We start from the raw sequence: 27,736 nt of genomic DNA on the forward strand, positions 1-27,736 counted from the left end.
ACAATAAAAACGGTAAATTGCACAGTTGTGTATGCTGTCATGGTATATTATAAGTGGGTAGTAAGTACGTAAGTACAAATGAAAATAACGTAGCAGTCTTAATTACGAGCATTATTAAAAGCACATAATTTTGAAAGACAGTGCTACAAGGATGCTTTTTTGGAAATTTATTTTTGGCTCAATTTGATGCAAGTTTATCTATAGGTACCTTGTTTAAAATAACACCTGGGTGAGTAACTCTTCATACCGCGGGGAATTCCTATAAAGCAGAATCTGGGAGAAACAGTGACAGGGAAAAATAAAATGATGACATAGTTATAACTTTGACGCAACTTAGTACCTATACTCTAACGGCCGTTCGCAATATTATATCGTCTATTGCCTAGGTACTTGAGAGCCTGTACGACTGGCGCGAGCCTGTACGACTGGCACGAGCCTATACGACTGGCGCGAGGAGGCTCAGCGCCGGGGGAAAACCCCGTTGCCGCGGCAAGTTGTCGCGCAGCGGGCAGAGCTCCAGCGGGATATCATGGTGGCCTGGAGGGAGCGACTGTCGCAACCCAGTGCAGGGCACGCCACCATAGTGGCGGTAAGTCCCCTCTTTGAGGAGTGGGCTCGGGAGGAGTCACGGCGCCCTCACGTAGCGCATGACGCAGGTCCCCACCGGACACGGTTGATTCGGGAGGTATCTGCATCGAATCGGTCGTGAGGACGCGCCCGGGTGTCACCACTGTGCGGATAGCCCCGAGGACACGGTGGACCACACAGTCCAGGAGTGCCCTGCGTGGGAAGGGCACCGCCGGGTCCTCGTCGAGGCTTTAGGCGGCGGCGACCTCTCGCGTCCGGCCCTGGTTCAAGCCATGGTCCGGGGCGAGAGGGAATGGGATGCCGTCGCCTCCTTCTGCGAAGCAGTCATGCTCGAGAAGGAGGCGGCGGAACGTCAGAGAGTTCGCACCTCTCATCCCGGCCGCCGCGCTGGAGCAGGTAGACACCACGGGCGCCGGGTGTCGCGAGACGACTCCCGGCCACCGTAGGCGTGGGTCTGTGGGCGGTGATTTGGGTGGCTCATCGCTCATGTCTATTTTTAGACAACAGACCCGTGTCGGCGGTGCGCGTTATTCCACGCGCTCCTCAAAGAGATGTCAGCAACCCCAGCGGGGCCCAATAGGGCCAAGGCCTGCCGGGGCTGCGGGTTGTTCGAAAGAGATACTGCGGCCCTAGCACATAAAAAGGCCTACGACGGAACACGACGGTTTTTAGTCAGTAAGACTCTGACACTCCCTCATCGCTGCTAACCCACAGCGGCAGGAGTCATTTGATGATTTTTGACGTCGTTAAAAAAAAAAGGTACTTGAGATCTTTATTAAGCAAAACAAACAGTCTTACCCAGGGGTATTTTGTTGCCCGGGTAGCTGGTTTGAAGTCAAATAGGCAGTCGCTCCTTGTACAACACTTGTACTCAGCTGAAGCTGGTTAGACTGGAAGCCGACGCCAACATAGTAGGCTCGTGAGATAATGATTAAGAAAAATAAAGGTTTGAATATTGGAAACGGCCACCGAAAACGGCCCTTACATCATTATCCATTATGGTCACGGCCCATCGTCATCGGCTACATTATCGTCCCAAATGAATGTACTTTGGAGCCTTACAGTCAACGCATCGGCAACTGCGGCTTCTCAGTCCCAAATAAACAAGTTCAGTTGAAAAAAAAGCTGCCACCGCAGCGTAATGTGTAAACATCCAACGTTTCATTGAAATAAAGTCTTCTTTCGCGTACTATTGCGATTTACTTTATACTGGATACCTTTTCCCCGTTGTTTTAATGGACGCAACTTTTTGTTATGTGCTTGATGAATCTCGCCGGCGGGCGTCATGGTATTTGCAGTTTGTGGTTAGTGAACAGTTAAATAAAGAACAGGTCAGATTGCGGTTTTAATCCTCAAACAATCCTGCTCTAAGCTGGCCTTCATTAATAGGGGAAACGGCTAAAATAAAGTACTTACTGATTTTTGTAAAATTAAATTCTTGTTTATCATTCTTTTGACCTTCAGTAGAATTTTAATTTACCAACATCATGGCAGGTAACTAATGTTATATAAGACCTATATTATATGGATAAGTAGATAAGAAAACGTGATCATCACCATTAGCTTAAAAACAAATTAATTTAATGACATAATTTCCGAAGCATGAAATTCCTAAAGCATTATATCAATATTTTACACAGTAAAATATTGGTTCCGCTCATCATAATGACTTGCACTTTACTGCTCAGATTAGAAACAGTGTAAGATATAACTTTTAATTAGTTTGTTTTCCTTATGAGATCATCATTATATCGTCTACTACTAGTAGTAGATGAAATAATTATGTAAATGGTACTCAGTTCATCATCTCCGGAGCCTTTTCCCAACTATGTTGGGGCCGACCAGTATAACCGGGTACAGCTGAGTTTCAGTGTTTTACAAGGAGCGACTGCCTATCTGATCTCCGAAATCCGCAAATGGCACTCAGTTTGAAAGTAATTATTGCGTATTATATCAATCGTGCATACTTACGTGCTTGTCATACCTGTTGTTACTTGGTAGTAGGTATAATATAGGTAGTAACAAAAATCCCAAATGTATAAAAAATGAAATACATTCTTGTCTAGGAAGTATAATGCATCCTTCTTCATTCTTCTCAAAATAATATATTTTCCTTCTTCTCATATATTTTTTTGATATGATACATAAAACGATTACTTTCAAAGTGATCCGTTAACAGCTTGTTGATCTAACGTCAATATTTTTAGAAAACCTCGTCGTTGGTTGTTTGATGCTAGCAAACAGCTGAATAGGCGATAATTTTTTGCAACTGACCTTGTGTCTATTTTTTAAATGACATTTTGTTAATGCTCTTTTCAATTCTTTTTTAATTATTGGTATGAATAAAATGATTATTGAAAAATAAACATTACATTTATCAGTCTTTTACACTAATCTAATAAAAAGTTTTTTTTCTGCGTTTGTTTTTACCATGAAGGCTCAAAAATATACTATTACCGAGTAACATAGGCTATATTTTATCCAGGTACGGGAAGAAGTTCCCAAGGAACGCGGGTAAATCGCGGGAAAACCGAAAAAACAAGTTTTTAGGTTTTAATATGGTATGGTCGTGAACAGTAAAATTCAAACAAGCGATAGGTTATTTGACTACTCAAAAGTTGCAGTCAGTGCGCCATTACGGCAAATAAATTGCACAGTAGCCGTTCGAATTGATATTGCACTGAAAAACGTGCGAATAAAGTGCTCTTTACTTTACAATATAGTTATTTTTAAACGTTACAGCACTGTATGAATGAAATTTGTTTTTCTTTCCAGTTCAACCAAATGGTATTATATTGAACGTTTTGCTTGCTTTTCTATTCCAAAAAAAGTGGATGGTTTCTAGGTACATCTGTCGTCATATTTACTTTATGTATCTATCTATGTTTAACGCTGTAAGTGCATGGGAACGAAGATTTATTAATGAAAAGAGAAGGTTATAACGAAAATGTAATGGGAAAAAATATTTACTTATTTTTTAGCGTATCAAAATTAATTGTAAACCTTCCGTTTGCCGCATGCCTAAGTGACGGTAGAATGAACAAGGATCCCAAAAAGTAAAACACCTGTATTTTTATTCTATTATGAGTACATTCGGTGTAATTACCTATTTGTACTTATTTTATTCTTAAAGTTTAAGCTTGATTTGACAGTGCAAAGAACTGTGCACTAGAACTGCTTCGAAAAGTCACGTTGTCTCAGCGCATTTTCCTTAATACATAATTATGACTAGTCATAGTGAACTCTGCTCGTGATGAAATCGGCGTCAGACATGATTTTGTGCTAATTCACAATTCTCTCTCTGCTCTCAAATTTGAAGGAGAATAATTATTGATTTGTATAAGTTTCACTAAAAATGACTTGATTTTCCTTGAGCATGAAAAGACATATTTTATTTATATTTAGATGTTTGAAAAAACTCTCGATGCCAAAGCTAAGTACTGTCTGAGGGTAAGAAATCTATTTTTAATGGTCTAGGTGTTGATTCAAAATTATTACGAATATTTAAGACCATAAAAGTTTGCACTGTAAATGGCAGTGACTTTATTTTATACCAGGTGTTTGAAGTTGGCAATTCAGTTATTTTTTTTGCAAAAGAATTCGTTGGGGAAACATAAGGCAATAGAAATATCTAAATAGGCACAGTCAACATATAACCGAGCGGAATATCCGCCAGTGTGGAAGGGCTTCTTAGAGTTTTTGATGATGCTTACTGCGTGATAGCCTGATGACAACACAAAATATTATGAACCGGTTGGCTTCAAAATGCAAGTCATTTTGCGTATATTTGATAAGTATTTCCAGCATAGATTTTAATTTATGTGTCTAATAATTATGATTGATATGTTCTAAAATATTTAATCCTAGATTATTTTGAAGTGGTAAATTTTTATTTTATCCATTCAAGTGATGTAATTTTCAATTGAAATTAAAATTCAAAATCTTATTTCCGAACTAATTAGATATAGATGCATCCATGTAGGTTTTATGATATGCAAATAAAATGTATTATTATTAATATTTATTTAATTTATACATGTAGGTAGGTACTTTACCTTTTTACAAATAATAAAATCAGGCGTTAAACTTTATGTTGAACGTTATTATTATAGGTTTCTCTTAAAATAAGGGGTGATTTAAATAAATTTCTGACATTGAAATGCTTAAAATGACCGGAGATGAATACGAATATTGGAGAAGCCTATATTCAGCAGTGGACGACGACAGTTCAGCACATAGACAATATACCAAAGCAAAATCGTTTAACTAATTAAGTAATATCATCCTACTCATACTAAAAGTAGAGACTTCAAACAAAGAGTGGCTACTTACGTACAGTGACTTGCATTTAAGCCCGTTATTAGTCTTCCATAATGACGCTCGATGACGAATGGTACTCATTTTGTACATAATAACATTCAATTATACATGACAAGTATGTATCTAGTTATGTATTATGTATCTAGCTCTATACCCACTAGCTTCCATCAGTACTTTCAGTGGCATCTGATCGGAACTACTCAGTATATCCGGATAAAAAAAAAAAGATTATATTCTGCCCCGATTAATTTACTATCCAATGCTTACAGAATTTTCAAATCGGACCTGTAATCCCTGAGATTAGTGTTTTCAAGGGTAAACTATAATAATATCGAGGAGTCTCCATTTAGGCATAGAAATGCCTGCAGTTGAAAGCTCCGCTCAGTCCCACTACATTATTAATACACAAGTATGTAAGTCAAAAAAGGGGGAAAAAAAACTAATCTTAAAAATATCGACGGCTGGCAATCCGTATCTCCTTTTGAATTCGTTATAGCAAACATTGCTCATACGCATTGCCATTTCAAACACAAAAGATAAACAGTGCCGGTTGCTACATTTCTTTAGGTAATAGATCTAGAACTAAGTATGAAATATATGATCGTAACTAGCTTCGGCAAGCGGTTAAACCCGCGTCCCGTGGGAACTATTCTACGCTGCTTCACGCTTTTTGTCGATAAAAGGGCTAATAGTGTTTTTCAGAGTGATCGGATAGCACCTAACAAATAAACTCAGCACAAACTCAAATGAAGCAAAGAAGAACTTAAGGCGACGAATTGGTAAACAATAATTTCATAACCGGCACGCGCATCTAAGGCGCCAAAAGGGGACGGAGCGTCTGAGCGGGGCGAGGATTACAATAGGCGCGCTAGCTTATAACTAAAAGTCGTAAGCGACAAAATGGTTTTGTAATTTTATTATTTAGAAATGATAATTTGATAAAAATTCCTTCCACAATTTTAAAGAGTACAAAAAAACTACTAAAAAAGTTAAGAGGCTTAAATCGGTCCCGTTTGCCCATAATATGTGAATCTCTTTTTAAGAAGAGGTATGTTTGATATATTTTTCTCTGTTATAAAAGTTACCTAATCATGTTTTGAAATCTAACAAAATAAGGTTTATATAATGAACTTTCAGGTAACCAAGTTGTATTTTGATCCGTTTTGTATTTACTGAGAAAAATTGAGATCCTTGGCGCCAAAGTTTCCAATTCGTCCTCTTAACAAAGAGAGACAAACAATAATAATCGTCCATTTCTCCTAACCATAATTTCATTATGGCAGCAAGTTTAAGTAAGATTAGGGAAGGGGTACAAAATAATTGAAAAGCAATTTTAAATTAAAACTTTTTATAAATCAAACTCAGTTCAGACTTTATGCGCGCAGTGATTTTATCATCTTGTACATTGTTATTTTATCTTTAATTTGCATTTATATATCACGATAATCTTACATTTTGCTGTTTAGTATTACGTCAAAGTAATCTTTAAAAAAACTCTGTATTATTTGTGAATTCTTCTTCATTATTATACCTAATTACTAAACTTAAATTAACTATTCAATAATTTACTCTAATTCTTTTTCTTCTGAGACTGTTTCTTAGCTTTCTTTGTGTCAAAACTAGCAATGATATACTTGACCAGATACAAAGCAGCCAGTATTATCGCTAGCACATCTAGGTACAGTCGTTGGTACAGTGGTACGTTGAAAGCAGGTGAACGGAGGTGGCGAGCGCCACGCGTGCGCACCACGTGCTCCACCCAGTGCACGATCTCATCACCAGGTTTTGTAAGGCTGTCATGGTAGATTGCAGACATTTCTTTGACTTTTTTGGAGTACCTGCAAAAGATTATTCTTGTTAGAAATGGAATAAGTATTATACTATGAGTGAGTATTTGATATCTACAAGAGCCCCGGGGTTTAGGTAGGCAGCCGCTCCAAGTCAAACTGCTGCTCGTTAGATTCAAAGACGAGACCAACATAGTTGGCAGAAAGCAAGGCAGACGATTATTAAAGCGAGTCATTAGTATCGTTTAGCCAGTTCTACAGCCTCTATAACTCTCTGTAATCCGACATACTAACATTCACGTCCTTCTTATTCACAAAACTATATTTTGCCAAAAATATGTTCCATGTCAGAAACTTACCGATCATCATTCAACATAACATCGATGGCAGCACTAAGGCCCTTGGGCAGGTCATAATTCAGGTTGACCCTCAAAGCGTAACCACTAATCACAGCCTTGTTAATGTTTGTGAACTGGTCAAAGAACACAGGAACTCCTATGATTGGCACTCCGAAATGGATGGCTTCCATTGAGGACAGCAAGCCTCCGTGTGTGATGAAGATTTTCACATTTGGATGAGCTGAAAAAGATATTACAAAATCAGTATCATTGGAAGAACCTGTATGATCTAATGGCTATTGTAAAATAATCTTATCTGTTTTTAGTTATACAGTACTATCACTTGGCCGATTAAATAAATACCTTCTCTTTGAGAACGTGATCAACTTAATGATTATCATTCATCAGCTTTGCTGTAGGTGTATATATGCGTTTTATATAAAAAATTAAGAGGAACTAAATTTTTACCTAAAATACTGGGTTGCGGAGCCCAGTGCACAATGTGTACGTTCTTCGGTACATCTGGCAAGCTTGTTTCGAATTTCCAAATAACGGTCTGTTTGAGTTGTCCAAACATGTTCAGGAGTTCCTGAACCAATTTTTTGGGTAAAGAATTACTTTTCAAAAACGACCCCATGCTGAAGTATATTACGCCATGTTTGGAATTTTCTATGAGTTCTTGGAAATGCTGAAAAATAATTTGAACCTTAGTTATTGCTAATAGAAGGATAGCGAATAATCTATGAAAGGGCTTACGAAAAAAGGCATGATATAAATTTGAAATAGATGAGTGATTGACTTCTTTCATTTAAACGACTTATAAAATATGAAGCACAGAAAAATTTGATGTCTGACGAAGTAAAACAGGAAAGATAAGAAAAAACTACAACACGGTAAGAATTGTAAACAAAAAAGTGTCGTAATCAGTAGGGTCAGCGGCTTATTGAAGAAGAGCAACCGATAACAATGTAATTAAGTAAGGCGCGTGATATTGTTATTGAAGTTATTATCTGTTTATTTCAAAACATCAAAACCTCTTTACTATCATCCCTGATCATAAAAAATAAATTCAGGAAGCTTAATTATCGCATTGATATCTTGTAGTTTATTTCCATATTGTTTAAAGACTGTATGAAGTTTCCTTGGTTGTGACTTAGATTAACTGTTTTTACCTTAGGCGGTGGTTGCACAGGATCTTCAATATGGAAACCACCGACGTACTTAAAGTTTTGAGGAGTAGCTGGCCTGTCTCTGATTGCATGGTGTTCATTGGCGAAAATCAAGGAGGCATTGTACATAACTTCTTCGTAATCTGGCAGTGTTCTACCACGCTGGGCTAATAGTGGGCCAAAGGTTTCTTCGTAAATCTTGCGCTCCTCTGGTTGTGTGATGAATCTGGTAAATTAGAATCAAGTTTAAGTGCCTTTTTCATATTTATGGGTAGTAGAAAACTACATTCAATCTCTAAATTATGCACCTTGGCAATAAGGTGTAAGTAGCAAATCAACACTAATACTATATAACTACTACTAATGATAATCTTTATCCTGCCAATATTCTTTCTAACGTAGGCACCAAACAAAACATCATTAATAGAACTTACGTCTTAAGGAATTGCCATCTAATCCTGGCCCATAACTCTTCTACTCTCTCCAACAAAGACAGTGGAAGTTTGTTAGGAGACAAGTAGTCTGGAGTGAAAGCAGGGTTTGATCCATGGTCTATCAGTCTTAGCACCTGCCAGTGGGCTCCCATAGAGTACAGCCAGATCATTGGGCAATCGTATAGCACTGCTAATCTGAAAATACAAAAGTGGGAACATTAATATAGATTTTTTATAACAATAAGAGTTCTTTATAAAATACCCTAACCAACTGAATGGATATTGCTGGAACGAAGATTATCCTCTTAAAAACACTGGTTATTTTTGCAATTTGAAACTTTCTGTTTTAGTAATTTTAATCATTTTTTGAAATAGAGGCATTTTCAATTCTGGACATTACTTATGGTGATCGTAATATTATTTTTTGACTAATTACCCAGCATATACTTCAGACTCAAGCAAATCACTGAAAACAACGTCAAAGTGTTCGTTGGGGTCTTGTATGAGCTTCTTCAAGTTTTCATTCTGGAAGGTCTGTCGAGCATTCTCTTGTGAGAACACTTGCATCTGGTAAGCTCCATTCTTCTCAATTTGATGTTCTAGGACGTATCCCATTGTAAGAGTTTCATCATCTGCAATTATATGTTGTCAAAGTTAAAGTAGTAGATTCGTGGTTTCTTACGGGACTCGTACACGAGAACTTCTTGTAATCGGATAAAATGTTGCTAATATATGATTAAGTCTCATTCAAGAAGGAAGTATACCTCTCCAGTTAGATCTTAACTTAAAATTTAAAAAAATATGAAATTATGTTTCTCTATAAGGAGATTTTTTTTTGGAAATGTTTAAAATTTTTATAAATATTTGCATTATAATAACTTACTTGCAACAAGTTCAACATTTTTGCTGATGTCAATTTGTCGAAAGTTTTTAGTTGGCGGGTTCTTCAGAGGATACACAGTTACGTATGTCACCTGAAAGCAGAAAATATTTTTTTAGCCAAGGTCTTTTTCAAAATGTATCTAACTAATGTATTTTTTTGAAATTTAATGACTTATATATTTATAAAAATATTTGGTTAAGTACCTAACATGATATTGAGTTTTGAATATTAGGTATATGTATTTAAGAAAAACAAATATTAGAGCAACCTATTAACAATATTATGAATTCGATAATATCACAAACAAGAATCTATTATCTCAGTATAATAAGCAAAATAATACCTCATCGCACAAAGTAGGGTCAAGTTATGCAAATGAGTATGTAAACAGCAAAATATTCGATTTATCTAAGTACACACTATAAATGTACTAGAAACGAGATAATTGCGTTGTCTGCTACGTTCTTTAGATTATATAACGTAATTTATACTGGTTTCCTCGTAGATACAGGTTTATCTATTTATAGACGAATCAGACATCAGACGTACATATGATAAAATAATATTATTACGTTAGATTTGACCTTCTATGGAACCTATCTCAACGTACTATGAATCTATTTTATGGAAGTGTTCTAAATGTGTTATTGATATCAGTCGAAGGATGCGGGCTATTAAACTGAAGGTCGCGGCTGTCATCGAACGTCTTTAGCAGTCGTTAAGGGTAATCAGAAACCAGTAAGTTTGACAACCAGTCTTACCAAGGAGTATTGGATTGCCCGAGTAACAGCCAGATAGGCAGTTTGTAAAACACTGGTACTCAGTTAAATCCGGTTAGACTGAAAGCTAACCCCCAACATAGTTGGGAAAAGGTTAGGCTGATGATGACGGATAGATGCGGGCGGCCTATGGTAGGGATAGTTGGCGTTCGTTGTGGGAGGCCGACGTTCTATTGGCAATTGGCAGATATGATGATGATGACGATGATGATAGTAAAGTAAGGTCCAAACATTTTTGGACCGAAACAACGTGATAACGTTTAGTATGCTATTAGTGTTTGTAAACAAATTAAGCTTTATCAGTCAGTATGGTATTTTTTATCATGGCTTATCAATATTTCGTAAAAGCTATTAAAGAAGATTGTATTTATTTTTAGAGTTAATGTTTATATAGGTAAATGGTAGGTAGGTACCTCGTGTCCAGCATTCAGCAGATGTCTGACCACCCCTGTTCCTAATATACTTAAACTTTTAACGGGCATATGAAATAATACTAATACTTTCAGCGATTCTACACTACACAGAACAAAAAACAAAGAAAATAACACTAAAAGCTTCATTTTGAAACACGTCTTTATAAAACAAATGCGGAAGAATACATTTACTTTTTTGAATATGGAATATCGAATGTGTTTTGTTTTTTAAATATTCAAAGCGCGTGTTTAGTGTGCTCGCGCCTGATTCCTTTTGAGCGCAGATGATTGAACTATAGCAGCTTATTATACGTAGAGTTATCTTTGTAGGTATAGGTAGATATATTATGTCATCTGACTGAGTACCGTTGAAATAAAGGCGAGATTCCACCGGCGTGTGGCACTGTGACGCACACAAATTAATGTTACTGGTCTTCTGCGCCGCATTTGCAAACAGTAACAAATTGCGTGAGCACATTTTTAAAATGTGTGTGGACTATGTTAGTAGAATCTCGCCTTAAGAGTATAGAGGTATGTATTTTTAGTTATTTGGGTATTTGTTTTTTGATAATGAGTGGAGGTAAAATGTTCCAAATTAATATTATCAAGAAAGATTTGGTCTAGCCATCTTATTGACATGATTTTGATGGTCACATGCTTATTCTACATATTTATATACCTACAAACAAATGTTTTAAGTACTCTGTTAAATCCTAGAATAAAGGAAATTACTAACTCAGCAAAAAATTACATGATACTGCATTTATAGTAATTTATCTTGACGGTTTTTTTGCTTTGCCCGACAGCCAAGATGTTTTTTTAATTACAGTTTTTCAAACAAAGGTAATGCATAAATAATGCTTATTTATCGTGCTAAGAAAACATACTCTATTTTGTTGACTTGATGGTCTCTGCACACAGCGGGTGCGGCGCGGCGGGACGGGACGGCGACGCGACACAATGTACTAGATCGTCGCGTCAGGTCGCGCCGAGCGGGACGGCTCTGTGTGGCGGCCTCCGTAATATCTAGTACATTACAACTGCTCAGTGTCGCGTCGCCGTCCCGTCCCGCCCGCGCCCGCTGTGTGCAGAGACCTTTACTGTCATTGGCTGAAGGGTAACTTCTGATAGGAATATACATTTGAATCAATACTCGAATGAACTATTTTCGCTGGTTTAAAATCTATATACCTAAATTACAATATTCATCAAAATCAGTTCAATAGTTTTTTTTTTTGAAAATCATAAAAACTAAATAAATCAATAATTCACTCTGGATGTTGGATGAAAACATCTCGAGGAAACCTGGGTCAGAAAGTCTGAAATCACCAACCCGCATTGAGCAAGCGTGGTGATTAATGCTCAATCCTTCTCCGTGTGAGAGGGGGCCTGTGCCCAGCAGTGCAACGATAAAAAGGCTGATGATGATTATCTCTTAGGGATTCATAAAATAAATGAACGGAAACCCAAAATCGTCTCCACCTATCAAGCCTTTTTCAAGTCATCTTACAATAAAGTTAGTTCACAATAAATTTTGGTCCCCCTCCTATTTTTTCGGACGCAAATAGACAGACAAAGTGTATGGTTTATAACCTTCAATCGTGTTTAAATTGACGCTGCAATGAATCTGACCGCTTTATGTGTTAGCTATATTATCTACTGGTAGCAAGTGAATTGCTCCGCAGTTATTCTGTCACCATGCTATTACTTTATAGCCACGGAGGAAGGAAAGATGAGAGGAGCTGCCATAAGGCTGGTAGGTCAGGCGCCTTCTTGTAGGTCGAATACGTACGGTGGGCATGACCAAAATGATTAGTTATAAGTAAACTAACCAGGGGTTCCTTGATACAACTTTTTGGTTTAACAAAAATGGGCCTGTTACAAAGAAGCTGTATGAAGGCAGAATCTGTCACAAGCTGTCTTCCGAACACCCGCATTTAGGTGATGCTACTTTGTTAGATTTTTCATTATGACATATCGTCATTTTGTTCTCCATGGGCATCTATACATATAATATGGCTTATAAATGTGGGATAGCCAATGTTAATATTATAAAGCTGAATAAAATGCCCTTCCCAGGGTCCCAGGTTCGATTCCGATCAGGCCCAAATCAGATCCACAAAGCGGGATTTTCAGAATTTTTCACAAAGCACTCCGGAAGCTCCGAGTCTGGAAGTAAGTAGCAGGCCAGCTTTCTGATAGATATCTATGACTGATACCCGGCAATCTTTCTCAAAGGTTCACATCAAAGGCCGTCGTGTAGGTATCAAAAATTCTCTGACACTAGATTTTGATGAAAGGTAAGGAATCTTTCATCCCCTGCAGCTCCATAAGAAAAGATAATTTATTTCCAAAATGCATTTATTCAGCATTGACTATTTACAAATTAAGGCCTCACTAATTATTTACAAAATCATAGGAAATCCCTTACAGAAGCAGAAAACAAATAAGTAGGTATTAATATGGCTATCTACGACTTTTTGTATAATATAACGTGTAACATGGATAAAAGGAAACCGATCTGCGGCGTATTTTGTGACATGACTCAAGCATTTGACTATGTACACCATGATAAACTAATAAATAAGCTTGAAGATTACGGAATTAGAGGCAATATCAATGAGCTCATTAAATCTTACTTAAATAATAGAACTCAAATAACTAATATAAATCAAATAAACAACAAAAGTAAACATGAAACAGTTTTTGAATCTACTGAACGCAAGGTTTTGTATGGTGTGCCACAAGGGAGTGTATTAGGACCTCTTTTATTTTTATTATATATAAATGACCTTCCGAGAAACATCCCACAAAGTATGACACTGTTCGCCGATGACAGCACCATAACGATTCCATGCAAAAATACTGATACATATGAAAAGGAAATTAATGATTCCATACATTTCATAGTTAAGTGGCTAGAGGAGAACAACATAAAAATTAACCTTGCTAAAACTAAATTAATACACTTCAGTCAACGGATCAACACCAAGAGCAATTTAAATACAAGCTGTTTATTTGCATCCGTGCCATATTCAAGGAGGTAATTATGCTAATGATTCTCGACCCAAATCAATAAAAAAAATTGGTACGTATTTTTTTTTCTTTAATTTTTTTTCGGAATTCCGTATATGTCATCTAGCCTTATTTAAACTTGACGCGTACGTTACTGGCGTTAAAACCGTGCTGCACCCTCACACAAACGCAAACACAAAGCATACGCAACGATTACTCATAAATTTCATTCATAAAATTGGATTACTTCGGAAATACTACGACATTACAATGACAAAAAAAGCAGTGCATATTAGTTATTTCCCATCTACTGTAATTCCAATCGATTATTTACGTATTGTATGTCCTCCTCCTGAACTATGGCACAAATGCAAATCAACACCTTGTATACATTTTCATGACCAACCAATAGCAGAAGTAGATTCAATAAAATTTTTAGGGCTTCACATAGACAAAAAACTGAATTGGAAACCGCATACCGAAATCTTATGCAAGAAACTTAGTAAAGCTGCTTACGCCTTGCACACTTTGTCGTCTATAGTAGGTGTTGAGGCATTGTTGACAGCCTACTATGGTCTAGCAGAGTCCCATCTGCGTTATGGAGTCATTTTCTGGGGCAACTCTACAGAACGGGAAATGGTGTTCAAGGCCCAAAAGAGATGCATACGTTCTATGTTTAAAATCAAACCTACTGATAGTTGCGTTCCTTGCTTCGAAAAATATAAGATACTTACTTTGCCATGTCTTTATATCTTAGAACTGGCGCTCTTCGTTAAAAGCAATCCCAGTCGTTTCAAGCTACAAAACGAACTGATTCCCCGAAACAGACGAGACAATGGAAGGATATGCCTTCAGTCTGCAGGGACAGCCCTTATGCGCAAGAGTGTGTTCTGTATGGCTCCAACTATATTTAATACACTGCCAAAGAGCTGGAGAGCGCTGCCATTGCCACTTTTTAAAAATGTACTGCATAAGTTTTTAGCGAGCAAAGTATATTATAATATTTTAGATTTCATAAATGAAAAAGACTTTATTATTCCTAATTATATTTTTCCTTGTTCTTCTTCTTAATCCTATGTTCAATAATTTTTGATTTATTAATATTATATTGCATGCCAATTGGTAAAATATGGCGGATCTTTTTACCCTTATGTAACAACATCATTGTAACCCGTATTTGCAATAATAAATATCTTTATCTTTATCTTATCTTTATCTTAGGTAAGGAATATGATGATATCTACATACCTACTATAGATATTAGAAATAGAAAAACAAATTGTCACTTCTTGATAAAGGTAGATATATACCTAGATATGAATTATAATTATAATTTTAGAATATAAATTCCCAGTACGTATTAGATAAAGATATAGATTGATAAATTATGTCATGTGACAAAAACAAATAACATGATGCCTTCCTGTTTCACTATGAAATAAAAAACATTATCTGTCTTTGACTATGACGGATTAATAATACTAATTGCGATTTTAATTTACAAATTCATGTGTGGACTTTATCCATCATGAATGATATTATTATTTAAAAAATACAATTTAAAAAAATCGCTCCCAAACTAACACTAGGTACAAAAAGAAATAAATACTAATCCTACTTAGAATTACTAAAGGCCAGTTGCACCATTTTAATTTGATTATAACCAACCAGCAGCGAAATTGCCACCAATTGGTCACATTTGACAACTGAACATTGTTTGTTTTATTATTTTATTGTTATACATAGTTTAATGGTGTAACTCACCGAAAATATAATTTAACTTCTTTTCACTTTCTGACTGTCACTTTTCTTACAGCAGAATCTCTTAAGTACTAGTAACAGAACAACAGGAGTTAAAAGGATTAAAGCTAAGAGATCTAGGTACAATCGTTGGTAGAGAGGTATGTCGACCGCGACGGAGCGCAAGTGAGGAGCGCCACGCGTGCGCACCACGTGCTCCACCCAGAAGTTCAAAGCGACTTTCGGCTTCATTTCCAAGTCATGGAAAGCTGCTGACAAAGCCTTTGCATTTGTGGCGTATCTGTGGAAAAGTGGAGAAGGTATGTGATGATAATGTCCTCCCAGCCGAGTATTGGCTACGGCGGCTGTTCTTGTATAAGGAGATTAGCCAACTGCGCAGGACATACCTATACCTCTAGTGCACGAGCATTCGCGTAGACTCAGGTGCACTCTCTATTCCTTCACTCTCATAACCAGACGGAATTATTTGAATGTTTCTATTTTTCATTGTTATTTATGAAACTGAAATTTTATTTAATTAGCATGTCTATGTGACGGTAGAATATGGAGAATTTTTATAAATGTAACACCTGTACCTGTACCAATGTTTGCAAATAATAAATGACTTTGACGGCACCGTAATTTTAGGTAGGTAACACATACATACGGTCTTCAGAACTAGATAAGTATTAAATAGTCCAAATATTTTTCCTTATATTAATGCTGAGTGATTTCCGTTGACATAAGAGATAACGAGTTGATAGACATAAATGAGTAAATTAGTAGATAATAATTATATCAAATACCTACTGCTGTCATGTGATTATTATTATCGATAGGTTAGATCTTTACAAATTAGATATCAAATACTTTACATATTTGCTCTTCTAGAAGGACCCCTATGGAGTTTCTTGTCAGTTCTTTTCCATAAGACCCCTTGGAACCATGCACCTAGCAATAGAAGTTTCGAAAGTTCCTGTGATAGGTCTGTATGAAATAAAAACCTTTGACTTTGACTTATATACCTTGATGAGAATTGCTTGAAAAAAAAAAAAAAATTTTTCTTTAGGTAATTATTACTTACTTTGTATCACCTAGAACTGTATCCATAGCAACCTTCAGTTCGTTATACATTGTATACGACAATTTGACTTGAACAGCGATGCCCTTCTTTTCAACCAGGTTTGCGTTCATAAACTGGTCTCCAAATACTGGAATGACTACCAGAGGTACTCCAAAATGGACCGCTTCGGTGGTGGACAATAAACCACCGTGTGTGACGAAGAGGACCAATTTTGGTTGAGCTGGAGAGAGAAAAACAAAGGTTAACAATCTTTTTGTACCCGGTTTTGAAAATTTTCCTGTCTCTTTCCTTTCCTATCTCATTTTATTACCTAATAACTTCTTGGTATTAATTAGTAGTCACAGATCAGAGATAGTAGTAAGAAACTGAATAGTAGGTCATAGTTACGAGTTGTTGAGACAGATATCTTGATCGATTACAATTGGCTGACTGAAAACCTAGACTACAAGGTCTAAGATAATTTAGCCGCGTGGAGCAGGTGATAAGCGGTAAATCCTGTCTTGCAGTGGTAAGGTAAAAACAGGCTGATGATGAATCCCTACTAATATTATGCATGCGAAAGTAACTCTGTCTGTCTGTCTGTCTGTTACGCTTCGCACCTCTAAACCACTGAACTGATTTTAATAGAATTTAGTACAGAGATAGGTTGACCTTGAGAAAGAACATAGGATAGTTTTTATCCCGAACTTTTGAAGAATTCTCTTGGAAACTCGATATAACCGAACTATATGCGGGCGAAGCCGTGAGCGGAAGCTGGTATTCTATAAAAGTCCGCTTGTCGATAGACATAAAAAAAAAAACTCACCTAAAATACTTTGCTGTGGTGCCCACTGCACTATGTGAACATTCTTTGGTGTGTTAGGTAAGCTTTCCTCGAATTTCCAAATGACAGTCTGTTTCAATCCTCCTAGCACTTTCAAAATACCCTGTTTCATGTCTTCAGGTAAGTCTTTGCTCATCAAATGTGATCCCAAACTGAAGAATACAACACCGTTCTTGGCATTATCGAATATTTTCTTCAAGTTCTGAAAAATTAAATGTAGGTATTGTCCATTTTAATTAGATTTAATTATAATGGTGGGGTTGTATAATCATCGGCACGAATCTTGAGCGCTGACCTACACCTGCGCAGAAGTGATTTATTGGGTCTCTTTTGTGGTATGAAGTGAGGCGCGGGGGTGGGGTAAAGCGGTGATTGGCCCACAGCGCATCGCGTCATAACCGTCACTCGGGATTGGTTCTTTGCTAATAAATCACTTCTGCGCAGGTGAAGGTCAGCGCTCGAGATTCGTGCCGATGATTATACTATGTAAAATTTATAACTGTAACTATAACGAATAGTAAATAAAATAAAACCAGCCATCAAATTGGCGATTTCACCAATTGGGTTTGTGAGTTTGGTTAAGGCCAATTGGGTTTATAGTTATACATGGTGCAACTAACCCTAAGAAGGTTATGTAAGGGTTTGTAGTTTCGTAAAAATCCAATGAGCTACTTCACAATAGTAATATGCAGTACCCGTAGCAACAATTTAGACATTTCTATCAAGTCATCTTATTCAACAATTTGTTTATCTCATAAAGTTCAGAGGTTTGATTACATTGATTGTAGCGCAAATTCATTGGTCATCTTACTTGGTCAATATTACTCAGCATCATGTGACACATGATTTTATATCTATTGAAAACAAATAAATATTTAAATATTATTATTATGTTTATAGTTATTATGTCAACTGTTTAACGCGGTTTCACCCGAGTCATCATGAACTTCTTGCTGCTCTTTTTTTTTGTTGGTGATCATCATAACAGGGTTAATTTGATAATTTCCAACATCGCCCACTGTAGGTGCAGCGGGAGGAAGTGTTAGAATCTTACTGACTGACTAAAACCCATCATGTTCCTTCTTAAGCCCTTTATGTACCAGGGCTGCTGGATCACTTCCGAACAATCTCGGCTGGCAGGCGCCGGCAGGCATTGGCCACGGTGGGCCTCACTCAGATTCAAAGTAGCCAACAGCCGTCCCAATACGTTCAGATTCAGCATAACTTAACATTATCAATATCAGTAATAATAATAATACAAACCTCAGGCAACGGTTTAACGTCATCATCAATATGATATCCGCCAATATGTTTGAAGTTCGGAGGCAAAGGAACTGCACTTTCTATAGCCACTTGAGAGTTACCCAGAACCATGGACACGTTGTATGTAAGGACCTTGTAATCAGGAATTGGTTTCCCTAATGATTTTAAGATCGTAGGTATATGTTTGTGGTATATGGCTTCTTCTACCGGTGGGAAGGTGCTGAAATGGAACAAAAGATTTCGTTCATTTCTCGTTATGCTATCAAGATTCTATACTAATAAATTGATTAGAATAACCCAAGAATAACTTTCCAAAGAGACCTTGATTGAGTTTTTCTGATGTTCTTTGGCTATTAATCAAGTCAAGTGGGTTTGAAGAGACATGAAGTCTCACTCCTTAGATTAGAATGCAGTTTTTTTCAATAAGTAAAGTTTGGGTTACAAAAACGGTTCTCAATAATATAAATATTCTACCCTTGGAGAGACCATTAATTTTGCATTCACAAGTAAAGACATTTCAGCCATACTTACACATGTAGATTGTACAGCAAGCTCAACGTAAAATATAGTCCACGAACTCTTTCCACAAAGGAGTACGGAGCGATCCTCGCTTCTATGTAGTCACTGCTGTAGGCTGGGTTCATCGGCCCATGGATCTGGTCGAGGATCAAAGTGTGAGGCACTATGGTGAGGAACCAGATGAATGGGGCATCGTAGACTGCTGACAACCTGGAATTTTATTTATGTTGAAGTTGAATATGGAGCTGGTTTTCTTCAAAAGAAAATAATCTGTGTTAGAAAGAAATAGAAGTGAAATTGTTGCAATTTTGCCATTTAGAAGTCAAATTTAGGTAAAAGATGAATTTATTGCCCCAAATCAGTCATCCAAACTTGTATAAATATCAATATTTATAATATTGAGGAGTTGTGGATTAAATAAAAAATATTACTGTTATTGGTTTTTTTCTTCTTTACGCTTCCCAAAAAGGTGCATTTGGTTAATTTAAAAAACCCTTTCGTATTCCTTTTATTACTAGTTGCGTCTGAAGGCCATATGGAAGCAACACTTTGAATGGTCACGAAAAAAATCGAATCTTTTATGAAACCTACTTACGCAGAATAAATATTATTGAAGAAATATTCAGCTACAATGACATCGAACTTTTGGTTTGGGTCTCTCAATAGCTTCTGGACATTGGGGTTAGCCAGCGTCACATCCGTTATGGTTGTGATTATCTCGAACAAAACTTTTGTGTCTAGTAGATCCAGACTTCCATTCATGCATTCTTTAATGTCGACATTTTTATCTGTTGGTATATAAGAAAATATTAATTCCCTACTTGTATTACACACATGCTTGCGGTACCTACTACTTCCCACACCTGAATGAAAAGTATTCTACAACCTTCTTTGTTAAAAAGACTATCTAACATTGGAATATTTTTTCAAACTGTTCTCAAGGTCAGTCAGTATAGTTCTATAAAAAAAAATCGTGATTCCAGCAAGAATTGCGGGCCCATTGATTCGGTTCAGATGAAACAAGGAAAAAGGATTCTCTAAATTCAAAGCATAAACAACTTTTTTTTATGAAAACCTTCTTGTTGTTGTTTAGCTTCCTTAGGGGACCACTTTACAAACTCAGATAAAAAGTATGTAGGAAGTACCTATCAACGACCTTTGCAAGGGCATTATTATTATTATACCTACTTAGAACTTTAATTAGCAACTTGTTATTTAGTTGTAATTGGTGAGCCAATTAAATAAACAACAGGGTTTCGATAAAATAACATAAACAGACCGACTTAGTGTGGACATTTTATTATCCACACGAATACATATAATAAAGAGGAAAAATTACCTTTATTGTTTGATTCCAAAACTATTCAACCGATTTAAAAAACGTTTTCACTTATGGAAACTACACTCTTCCCGAGTAACATAAGCATTTTATCCCGGTATGGGTAGTAGTTCCCACCGGATGCGGGTGAAACCGCGGGAAACCGGCTAGTTGTAAATATAGTAATTGTTGTTCATCAATGAATTGGCACTTCTGGCTTTGTGTCTGTCATTTTAGAATCGTAAACAAAATGACGGCGTGGCAATCAACAATGACTTTGCTTGCATTTATTTCTTTATACAAGATCGAGTAATAATATGAACTGTCAAGTCTAGACTGTAAACTAGCAACTGTTTTTATTATATAGGTCATGAGTTGAATAAAAATCGTAAGTACCTAACTGATGACTTGGTGGGTCATTTCCGTAGTTTCAGTCATCTCTTTCTATAACTTATCGAAATTGGTTCATCGGTTTACATTAGAATAGCCCTAGAAAACAACATAGGCAGCGCAGACATAGGTTTTTAACTCACCGGAAAATAATTCGAGGTTTTGAGAGATATCTATTATCTCCAGTTTCGGATGATTTACATTTTTATATGGCGATATGTACACCACCTGGAATCAATTAAAATATATTTAGTTTTTCGTTGAATACATAATTTTCTATGTGCTGTAACTCAAATTAGCAGCAGACCCCAACATATGTATTTGGGAGAAGAACGGGCAGATGATACACAAATATAAAAAAACAACCAAAATTGCTTTGTAATCTTTTGATTACATGAGTAACGTAATTTAAAGTTTATCTTTATATGAAGCTCAAGCCAGTGGTTTTGCCTGAAGAGAACTACTCCGGAAAATATTTTTTTAAATCAGTCTAGTAGTTCCTGATATTAGCGTGTTATATGATAAAAACGGGGATATGATAAAAACGGGGATTTGATCAAATCCCTTAGGGAATTGACATGAAAACAGGCACAAGACAAGAACTGACATGTTTTTGTCATTTCACTGAACCAATTTAGGGATTTGTTCAATTCACTAGATTTGTTTATAGAAAAGATAAAATCGTGTTGTTATTTTAACATCCTCCGTGATTTGATCGAATACCTTAGGGAATTGATCAAATCCCCGTTTTTATAATATCCCTGCGACATAAATATCATTCTGATCAGCTGTGGTACTCGTAGCATAATGGTTATGGCACATTATAGCGGCACCGCAACAGCACGACTCCACACCAGCATTTAAGTTGTCATTCAATTTAGAGCATTAAATCGTGTATATTATAATATATTTCGTAATGTCAATATGAAAAAGCCAACGGCGAGCAGTCAGCGTGCTTGCCGCTTCCACACAACTCGACTCGCCGCCCGCGTGCTGCAAGCGAGCGCACCTCATGCGTACAGCGCGCCGACGGCGGCGTGCTAATTGCGCGCCGACTCCGAAACAACGTCATTACGTCGTGTGCAATCATAACACCAATCATAATCGTCTTAAAATAATATTGAGTTTGCGGTGACAGCAAGCTTACACCTCGCGGCCGGCGCGCCGACGGCGAGCGGACAGCGCGTGGTTGGCGCGCTGGCAGCTAGCCGTAGTCTTAATTCGAGGCGACGCCATGCTGCAGCCGTGCTGTTGCGGTGCTGCTATAATGTGCCACAAGCTTAATAGATAACAACAGCAACTTTGGTTATGGTAGAGTGACATAATAGTAGGTAAATATTGTTATCATATCCTTGGTACTAATTTAGAGCTTGTGGCTAAGGCCATGCTGGGAGGATCGACTGATTAGTCGATTCGTGGATGGGTATCATGATGAGTTCTTCCATGTTTCGGAAGGCACGATAAATTGGTAGGTGCCGGCTGTCATTTGAACATCTTTGGCCAGTCTTTACGGGCAGTCAGCGAGAAAGCAGAAAGCCGAAAGCGAGAAAGCCTGCCAACCAGTCTTAACAAGGGGTGTCAGGTTGTCTGGGTTACTGGGTTGAGGAGGCCAGATAGGGCAGTCGCTCCTTGTAAAACACTCAGCTGCATCTAGTTAGACTGAAGCTGATGATAGTACAGTAGTTCAAAAGAATACTCCCTTAAGCTTTGTGTCTTATAGATGCTTTTTAATACTACTGTTAATCAATTTGGTCTTAATTAAATTTTTGACGCGTTTTAGTTATAGGTAGTGGTTTTTTTAATATGATTTGGTCTTAAGGTACTTACTTCGTGTCCTGCATTGAGAAGGGTTTTCACAAAATTGTCTCCAAGAATACTGTGGCTAACACTTGATGTCGGAAACACTGCCAAGATCCGATATCCATCACACAAACACGAACTTAGCAGTAAACTAAAGAAAATTAAATTTAACTTTTCCATTTTCTGAAAAATAATAAATACAGAATAAAAAAAAAACATGAAATTTCAATTTCGATTTTATTTATAAAAACAATATTAATTGCTTTACAAATATTTTACAAATAATAAATATTTGAGATTAATAGAAATAGTTAGTTCCAATCTAAACACCAATATTTGCTCGAATAAATGAACAATTTATTTACTACTAGCTGTTGCCCGCAACTTCGTCTGCGTGGGCAATATAGAATCGTCAAAATACTACTTAAGTGCATTCTTTCACGTGACAGTATAATTAGGATTACCATTTAGCAGTCGCATAGATTCATTGATCAAGGTTGTGTTGTGGATGTGTGAGCATTTATCTAAACAAAAGAAGTAAAGTTTGTGACGTTGTGGAAATCTCTGGATCTAGTCAGCCAATTTGGAAAATTATTACGTATGGTGCGTAAGTAATTCTTACAGGAAACAGCTATAATCTATGTATATATGCTGTGAGTCTGACAAAGCTGTCATTTGTACATTTTTTGCAGCTGCTTCGCCTAATCAGAATCCAGAAAGTCTGTCAGTCTTACCATGGATAACGTCTTGTGTAGTTAACTGGATTGAAGAGATCAGATAGTTAGTCGCTCCAAGCAAAATATTGGTACTCGGACAGATCTGGAGACTGGAAGTATACCAACATAGTTGGGGAATAGCTGGATGGATGATGACATGAGTCATCATCATCAGCAGGCGCATAGGGTAGGATAGTTTCACTACAGGGGAGAAACACTTGTATGACGGGGATTTTCTGTGCACTCACTCACTATGCTAAGGCGGGACTCCACCGAAATGTTTGCATTAGTTCACAAATAGGCAAAATATACGTGTATCTGTGAGAGTCCACTTCATGTGTTCGTACTTGAAACCCGCAGTTTTGCCAAGATTTTCAAAATGTACGCTCGCAATTTGTCACTTCTTGGTGGAGCCAGCAAATCAAAAGAAACATAAGTGTTGTGTACTGTGCGTCACTACCGCACACCGGAAAAAATTCGCCTTTATGTATACCACAAACGATCGCTCTCTTGCGGAGGCCGTTTAAATACCATATTTTGTTTCACACGTAAACAGGACGACTGTAAGTATCCACTGAAACACTTTCAAAGATCTGATCGAACGAACTAATCAGACCTGACTTGGTCACCTCGGGCCAATCAGAGCTTTATGAAGCGATCATTCGCTTTGACTCCTACTGTTATTGTGGTTTCTGAAAATGTATTCACTCATTCCTTATCTGCACATTGGGCTCGTTTTTAAAGCTACAGAAGCCTACATTACCTCACGCTTAGCAGCGCTTGCGAGAGATAGATCCTCCTTTCTTCTAGGATTATATGTAAGTACATATTTTGCATCACCAAAAAAATAATTAAGGTCTACTTAATACGTATATATATACATTCAAAGTAATTTGTTGGAAGATAAACTAAACTATGTTTATGAAAAAATGCACAACTCCATCTTTGACTTTAAATAATAATTAATTGTTCCACTAATGTCATCATTTTTACATGAATGTTCAAAAAACAATTTAGATGGCACCGTTTTAAATTTGGCTAAGAACTATAGGTGATCTTCACACTGCCCCGCATCACGCTGCATCTTGCGTGTCGACGCACCTACGCGCGTTCCTGCGGGAGTGCAGATCTGCATCATCGTGCGGGTTTTTTGCGCACTCACGCGCGTAGGTGCGTTTTGTAAATTCACGCACAGCGGCTCTCATCGAGTTCCATTTTCAAATATACACGTCACGCCCATTCAAAATCACGCGCGGCACTGCGGGATTCAGTGATTCAGATTCAGTCCATACCTTGCGTCTCGCCCCGCACCTACGCGCGGGGGTGCGTGTTTCTCCGCGTGTATGCGCGTGATCCGCATGAACGCGCGTGGATGCATTTTCAGTGTGTTGGACTATGCGTGTTTTCCATACAAACGGAGATATTTACAAGCAACAGACAAAAACGCATCCACGCACTACGCTGCATCATGCGGGGCAGTGTGATAATCGCCATAATTCCTCTCATCAAGGTAATAATTATAGTTGGATTTTGATGTGGCACAGCAAACTCAAAAAATCAAAATCAAAATCAAAAGTCATTTATTCAAAGTAGGCTGAAAATCAGCACTTTTCGAACGTCAATACAAAAGACAGCCCCCAAAACGCCTGCCCTTCACCACTTCCTATGTGTTTTTGCTGGGAAGAAGAAGTGGTGGAACAAACTCCCCAGCAACACAATTCTGTCTGTATGGTTTGAAGAACCGTATACAAATATTTAAATATCACTATACAACATTGTGTACATAAATTTGTATATAAAATCAATTCAAATAGTTAATCATGTTGGCTAGTACACACCTTACCCATACCTATTACTCAAGCAGTTACAAAATAAATCTATTAAAAAAAGAGTGAAAAATATAAAAAAATATAAAGCCTCCATTCAGTGAAGATAGATATAGTTTAGGGTGCACCCACCGACATGTCAAAGAGTTTTTATGAAAAAATAAAATAACAACATTAACAATGAAAACGGTGAACTAGGACTACCGTTCAAACCAAAATCATATACATTAGGTATATTACGGGTGTACAAATATGTAGTCAGCAAGACGACCTGGTACCACAAGCAGCACCCGTTCACGAGCATAACGCGAGGATCAGCCATCGCCCCCCTCGCACATTTTTGAGGGAGGGAGGCAACCCGACCACCGACGCTACCGCAAGCAATACCGTCAAAGGGAGCATGACGACTTGCAGCTACACTACAAGAAAACAGTTAATACTAATAGATTCGCAGTCGCTAGTAGACCATTTACAAAATTAAGGAACAACTCATCGTAAAAACAGAACGATGATGGTAATTAGTCAGTATACATACTGTATACATACTGACAAACACTATTGAAATGTCTATCGAAAAATTACACCCCTGTTTAAAATAAGTCAATTACGGAAAATGCACAACTCCATCTATGTAAATGGTAATTAATTGTTATTTACCACCTCGCTCCTTTGACAAATTTAATGTATTTTTTTTACCACAGATGGAGCTACTTTAACCTTGGCTAAACTCAATTTTCATAAAATTTTATTTTTCTTTCGAAGTTAATAAAGGTGTGGTTTTCTGTGTTAAGATTTATAAAAGGCCGATCAACTAATATAAGTACAACATTCAAATGTACAGTTTTCAAATTTTTAAAAGTAAACAGATTGCGTGTCGTAATAATTTACTTCTTGAATACCTACTTAATATAATCATATCTTTTGATAGAGTGAATCGATTTCGATGAAACAAAAACTAAGTAATACCCCAAGTTATTTTTGTATATAAGCATTGTCTGCATTGAATTAGTAGATTTTACGTGAATCGCGCACAAACAAACAGATAAACAGACAAACAGACAAAAATGATGGAAATGGGTTCTGTTAGTTATCCTTTAACATGCTGGCTATTTTTTTTCTCAATTTCTGCAATGTACAAAAATTACTCCTCTACAGATTTATTATATGTATAGATTTAGGAGGTAATATCACAAATAACTACCTAACACTATTTAACTGCGTAAAATATTAATTTAATTCTTACCTTATTTAATTAATAATATCAATTCATTAAAAAAATCCCAATAGTTCCAGCCAGTTTCACAAACTAACTTTATTTACTTTTTCTATTTTAGAACAAAGTGTGTGGTCTACAGTCCTTCGGTAGACGACTGCACACGACTAAACCAGTTTTATATAAGAATCTATATTTATACAAATTATGATTCACGTTGCTTGTAGACGTAAATCGGAATCCTATATCAGCTTATCGAAGATTACAAGATAGAATGATAGTGTAGTAATCACCTGTCATAACATGTTATAACCTGTCATTTTAAAAGTAGCAAAGATTACCTTTGTAATAAGGAAAATAATAAAAATCTGAAAAAAAAAAATATTTTTGTTACTTTTGAGTTTTTGTATGATTTTTCTAGCATTGATTCATTAATTTCTTCAGATAAGATGCAAAAATTCTATATTACTGTAGGTGTAAATGAACTCTGGTATTTACACCTGCAGTAATATACCGTTATGTCAGACTTTTTCATTAAATCGTAACAAGCGAATCTGTAAATCTGACTCATACGTAAGATGCATTTTCCTCATACTAACCGACTTAGTGAATGCACAGACATTAACTTACACATTCAAATAGTGCGCACCTATTAAATCTTAGTTCATTTTTACAAAAAAGAATTATTTCTTATACAGGGTTACTTGTAAGTAGTCCGCATCCTTTCATGAGGTAATAGTATAGGTCAATACGGAAAAATTTGACCATGGGATACACTGGGCAAAAGTTAACTCGTTTCAAGATAATTGAATTTCAAGATCTTTTCTTAAAAAGTCGTCTAGGTACACGTATAAAATTTTATTATTAGTCGAAAGTCTCGTTTTTGTGTGTTTTTGGATAGAAGATGAATCACTTCATAATAACAAACCATAAAACTGTACAAATCACAAAGAAAATTATAGCGAACAGCAATTACTTTTTTAGTAGCTATTTTCTCAAAAATATTACTTTTCATTTTTTTGTGCAGAATACTTAAAAAACATCTACATTTATCTAGCTATCCAAAAAGGCACAAAACACACAAAAATCCGCAAAAACGAGACTTTTAACTAATAATAATTCATACGTGTACCTAGACGACTCTTTAAGAAAAGATCTTGAAATTCGATTATCTTGAAACGGGTTAACTTTTGCCCAGTGTATCCCATGGTCAAATTTGTCCGTATTGACCTATACTATCACCTCATGAAAGGATGCGGACTACTTACAAGTAACCCTGTATTTATTCACTGTTAAAACTAGCTAAACCCCTTCAATA

At 36.7% G+C, this 27,736-nt stretch overlaps 2 protein-coding genes across 2 annotated transcripts; both read right to left on the bottom strand.

The window, feature by feature from the left end:
* Positions 1-6,239: 6,239 nt before the first annotated feature.
* LOC124640530 (UDP-glucosyltransferase 2-like) lies at positions 6,240-10,978 on the bottom strand. The gene is made up of 8 exons (XM_047178311.1): positions 10,712-10,978; positions 9,520-9,610; positions 9,073-9,268; positions 8,637-8,831; positions 8,206-8,428; positions 7,502-7,721; positions 7,055-7,274; positions 6,240-6,746 (listed from the first exon to the last, which is right to left on the bottom strand). The coding sequence occupies exons 1-8, from the start codon at positions 10,856-10,858 to the stop codon at positions 6,479-6,481; spliced, it is 1,560 nt and encodes a 519-aa protein (XP_047034267.1). The 5' UTR covers positions 10,859-10,978; the 3' UTR covers positions 6,240-6,478.
* A 3,777-nt stretch (positions 10,979-14,755) lies between these two features.
* Positions 14,756-26,606, bottom strand: LOC124640531 (UDP-glucosyltransferase 2-like). Its single transcript, XM_047178312.1, has 9 exons — positions 26,449-26,606; positions 22,691-22,846; positions 21,007-21,091; positions 19,751-19,943; positions 19,168-19,365; positions 18,637-18,856; positions 17,356-17,575; positions 16,551-16,770; positions 14,756-15,767 (listed from the first exon to the last, which is right to left on the bottom strand). Exons 2-9 carry the CDS (start codon positions 22,841-22,843, stop codon positions 15,503-15,505), a joined length of 1,554 nt encoding a protein of 517 aa, XP_047034268.1. The 5' UTR covers positions 22,844-22,846; positions 26,449-26,606; the 3' UTR covers positions 14,756-15,502.
* Positions 26,607-27,736: the final 1,130 nt, after the last annotated feature.

The sequence above is a fragment of the Helicoverpa zea genome, chromosome 21 (assembly GCF_022581195.2).
Source record: "Helicoverpa zea isolate HzStark_Cry1AcR chromosome 21, ilHelZeax1.1, whole genome shotgun sequence".
NCBI lineage: Eukaryota > Metazoa > Arthropoda > Insecta > Lepidoptera > Noctuidae > Helicoverpa > Helicoverpa zea.

Coding starts and splice junctions, on each gene's coding strand:
- LOC124640530 (XM_047178311.1), bottom strand. CDS start 10,858: ATGAAGCTTTTAGTGTTATTTTCTTTGTTTTTTGTTCTGTGTAGTGTA. Junction 8,832..9,072: donor GAGTCTGAAGTATATGCTGG/GTAATTAGTCAA, acceptor TTGTATTTTCAG/ATTAGCAGTGCTATACGATT. Junction 8,429..8,636: donor AGATGGCAATTCCTTAAGAC/GTAAGTTCTATT, acceptor CTAATTTACCAG/ATTCATCACACAACCAGAGG.
- LOC124640531 (XM_047178312.1), bottom strand. CDS start 22,843: ATGGAAAAGTTAAATTTAATTTTCTTTAGTTTACTGCTAAGTTCGTGT. Junction 21,092..22,690: donor TTCTCAATGCAGGACACGAA/GTAAGTACCTTA, acceptor AATTGATTCCAG/GTGGTGTACATATCGCCATA. Junction 19,366..19,750: donor TTCAATAATATTTATTCTGC/GTAAGTAGGTTT, acceptor ATAAAATTCCAG/GTTGTCAGCAGTCTACGATG.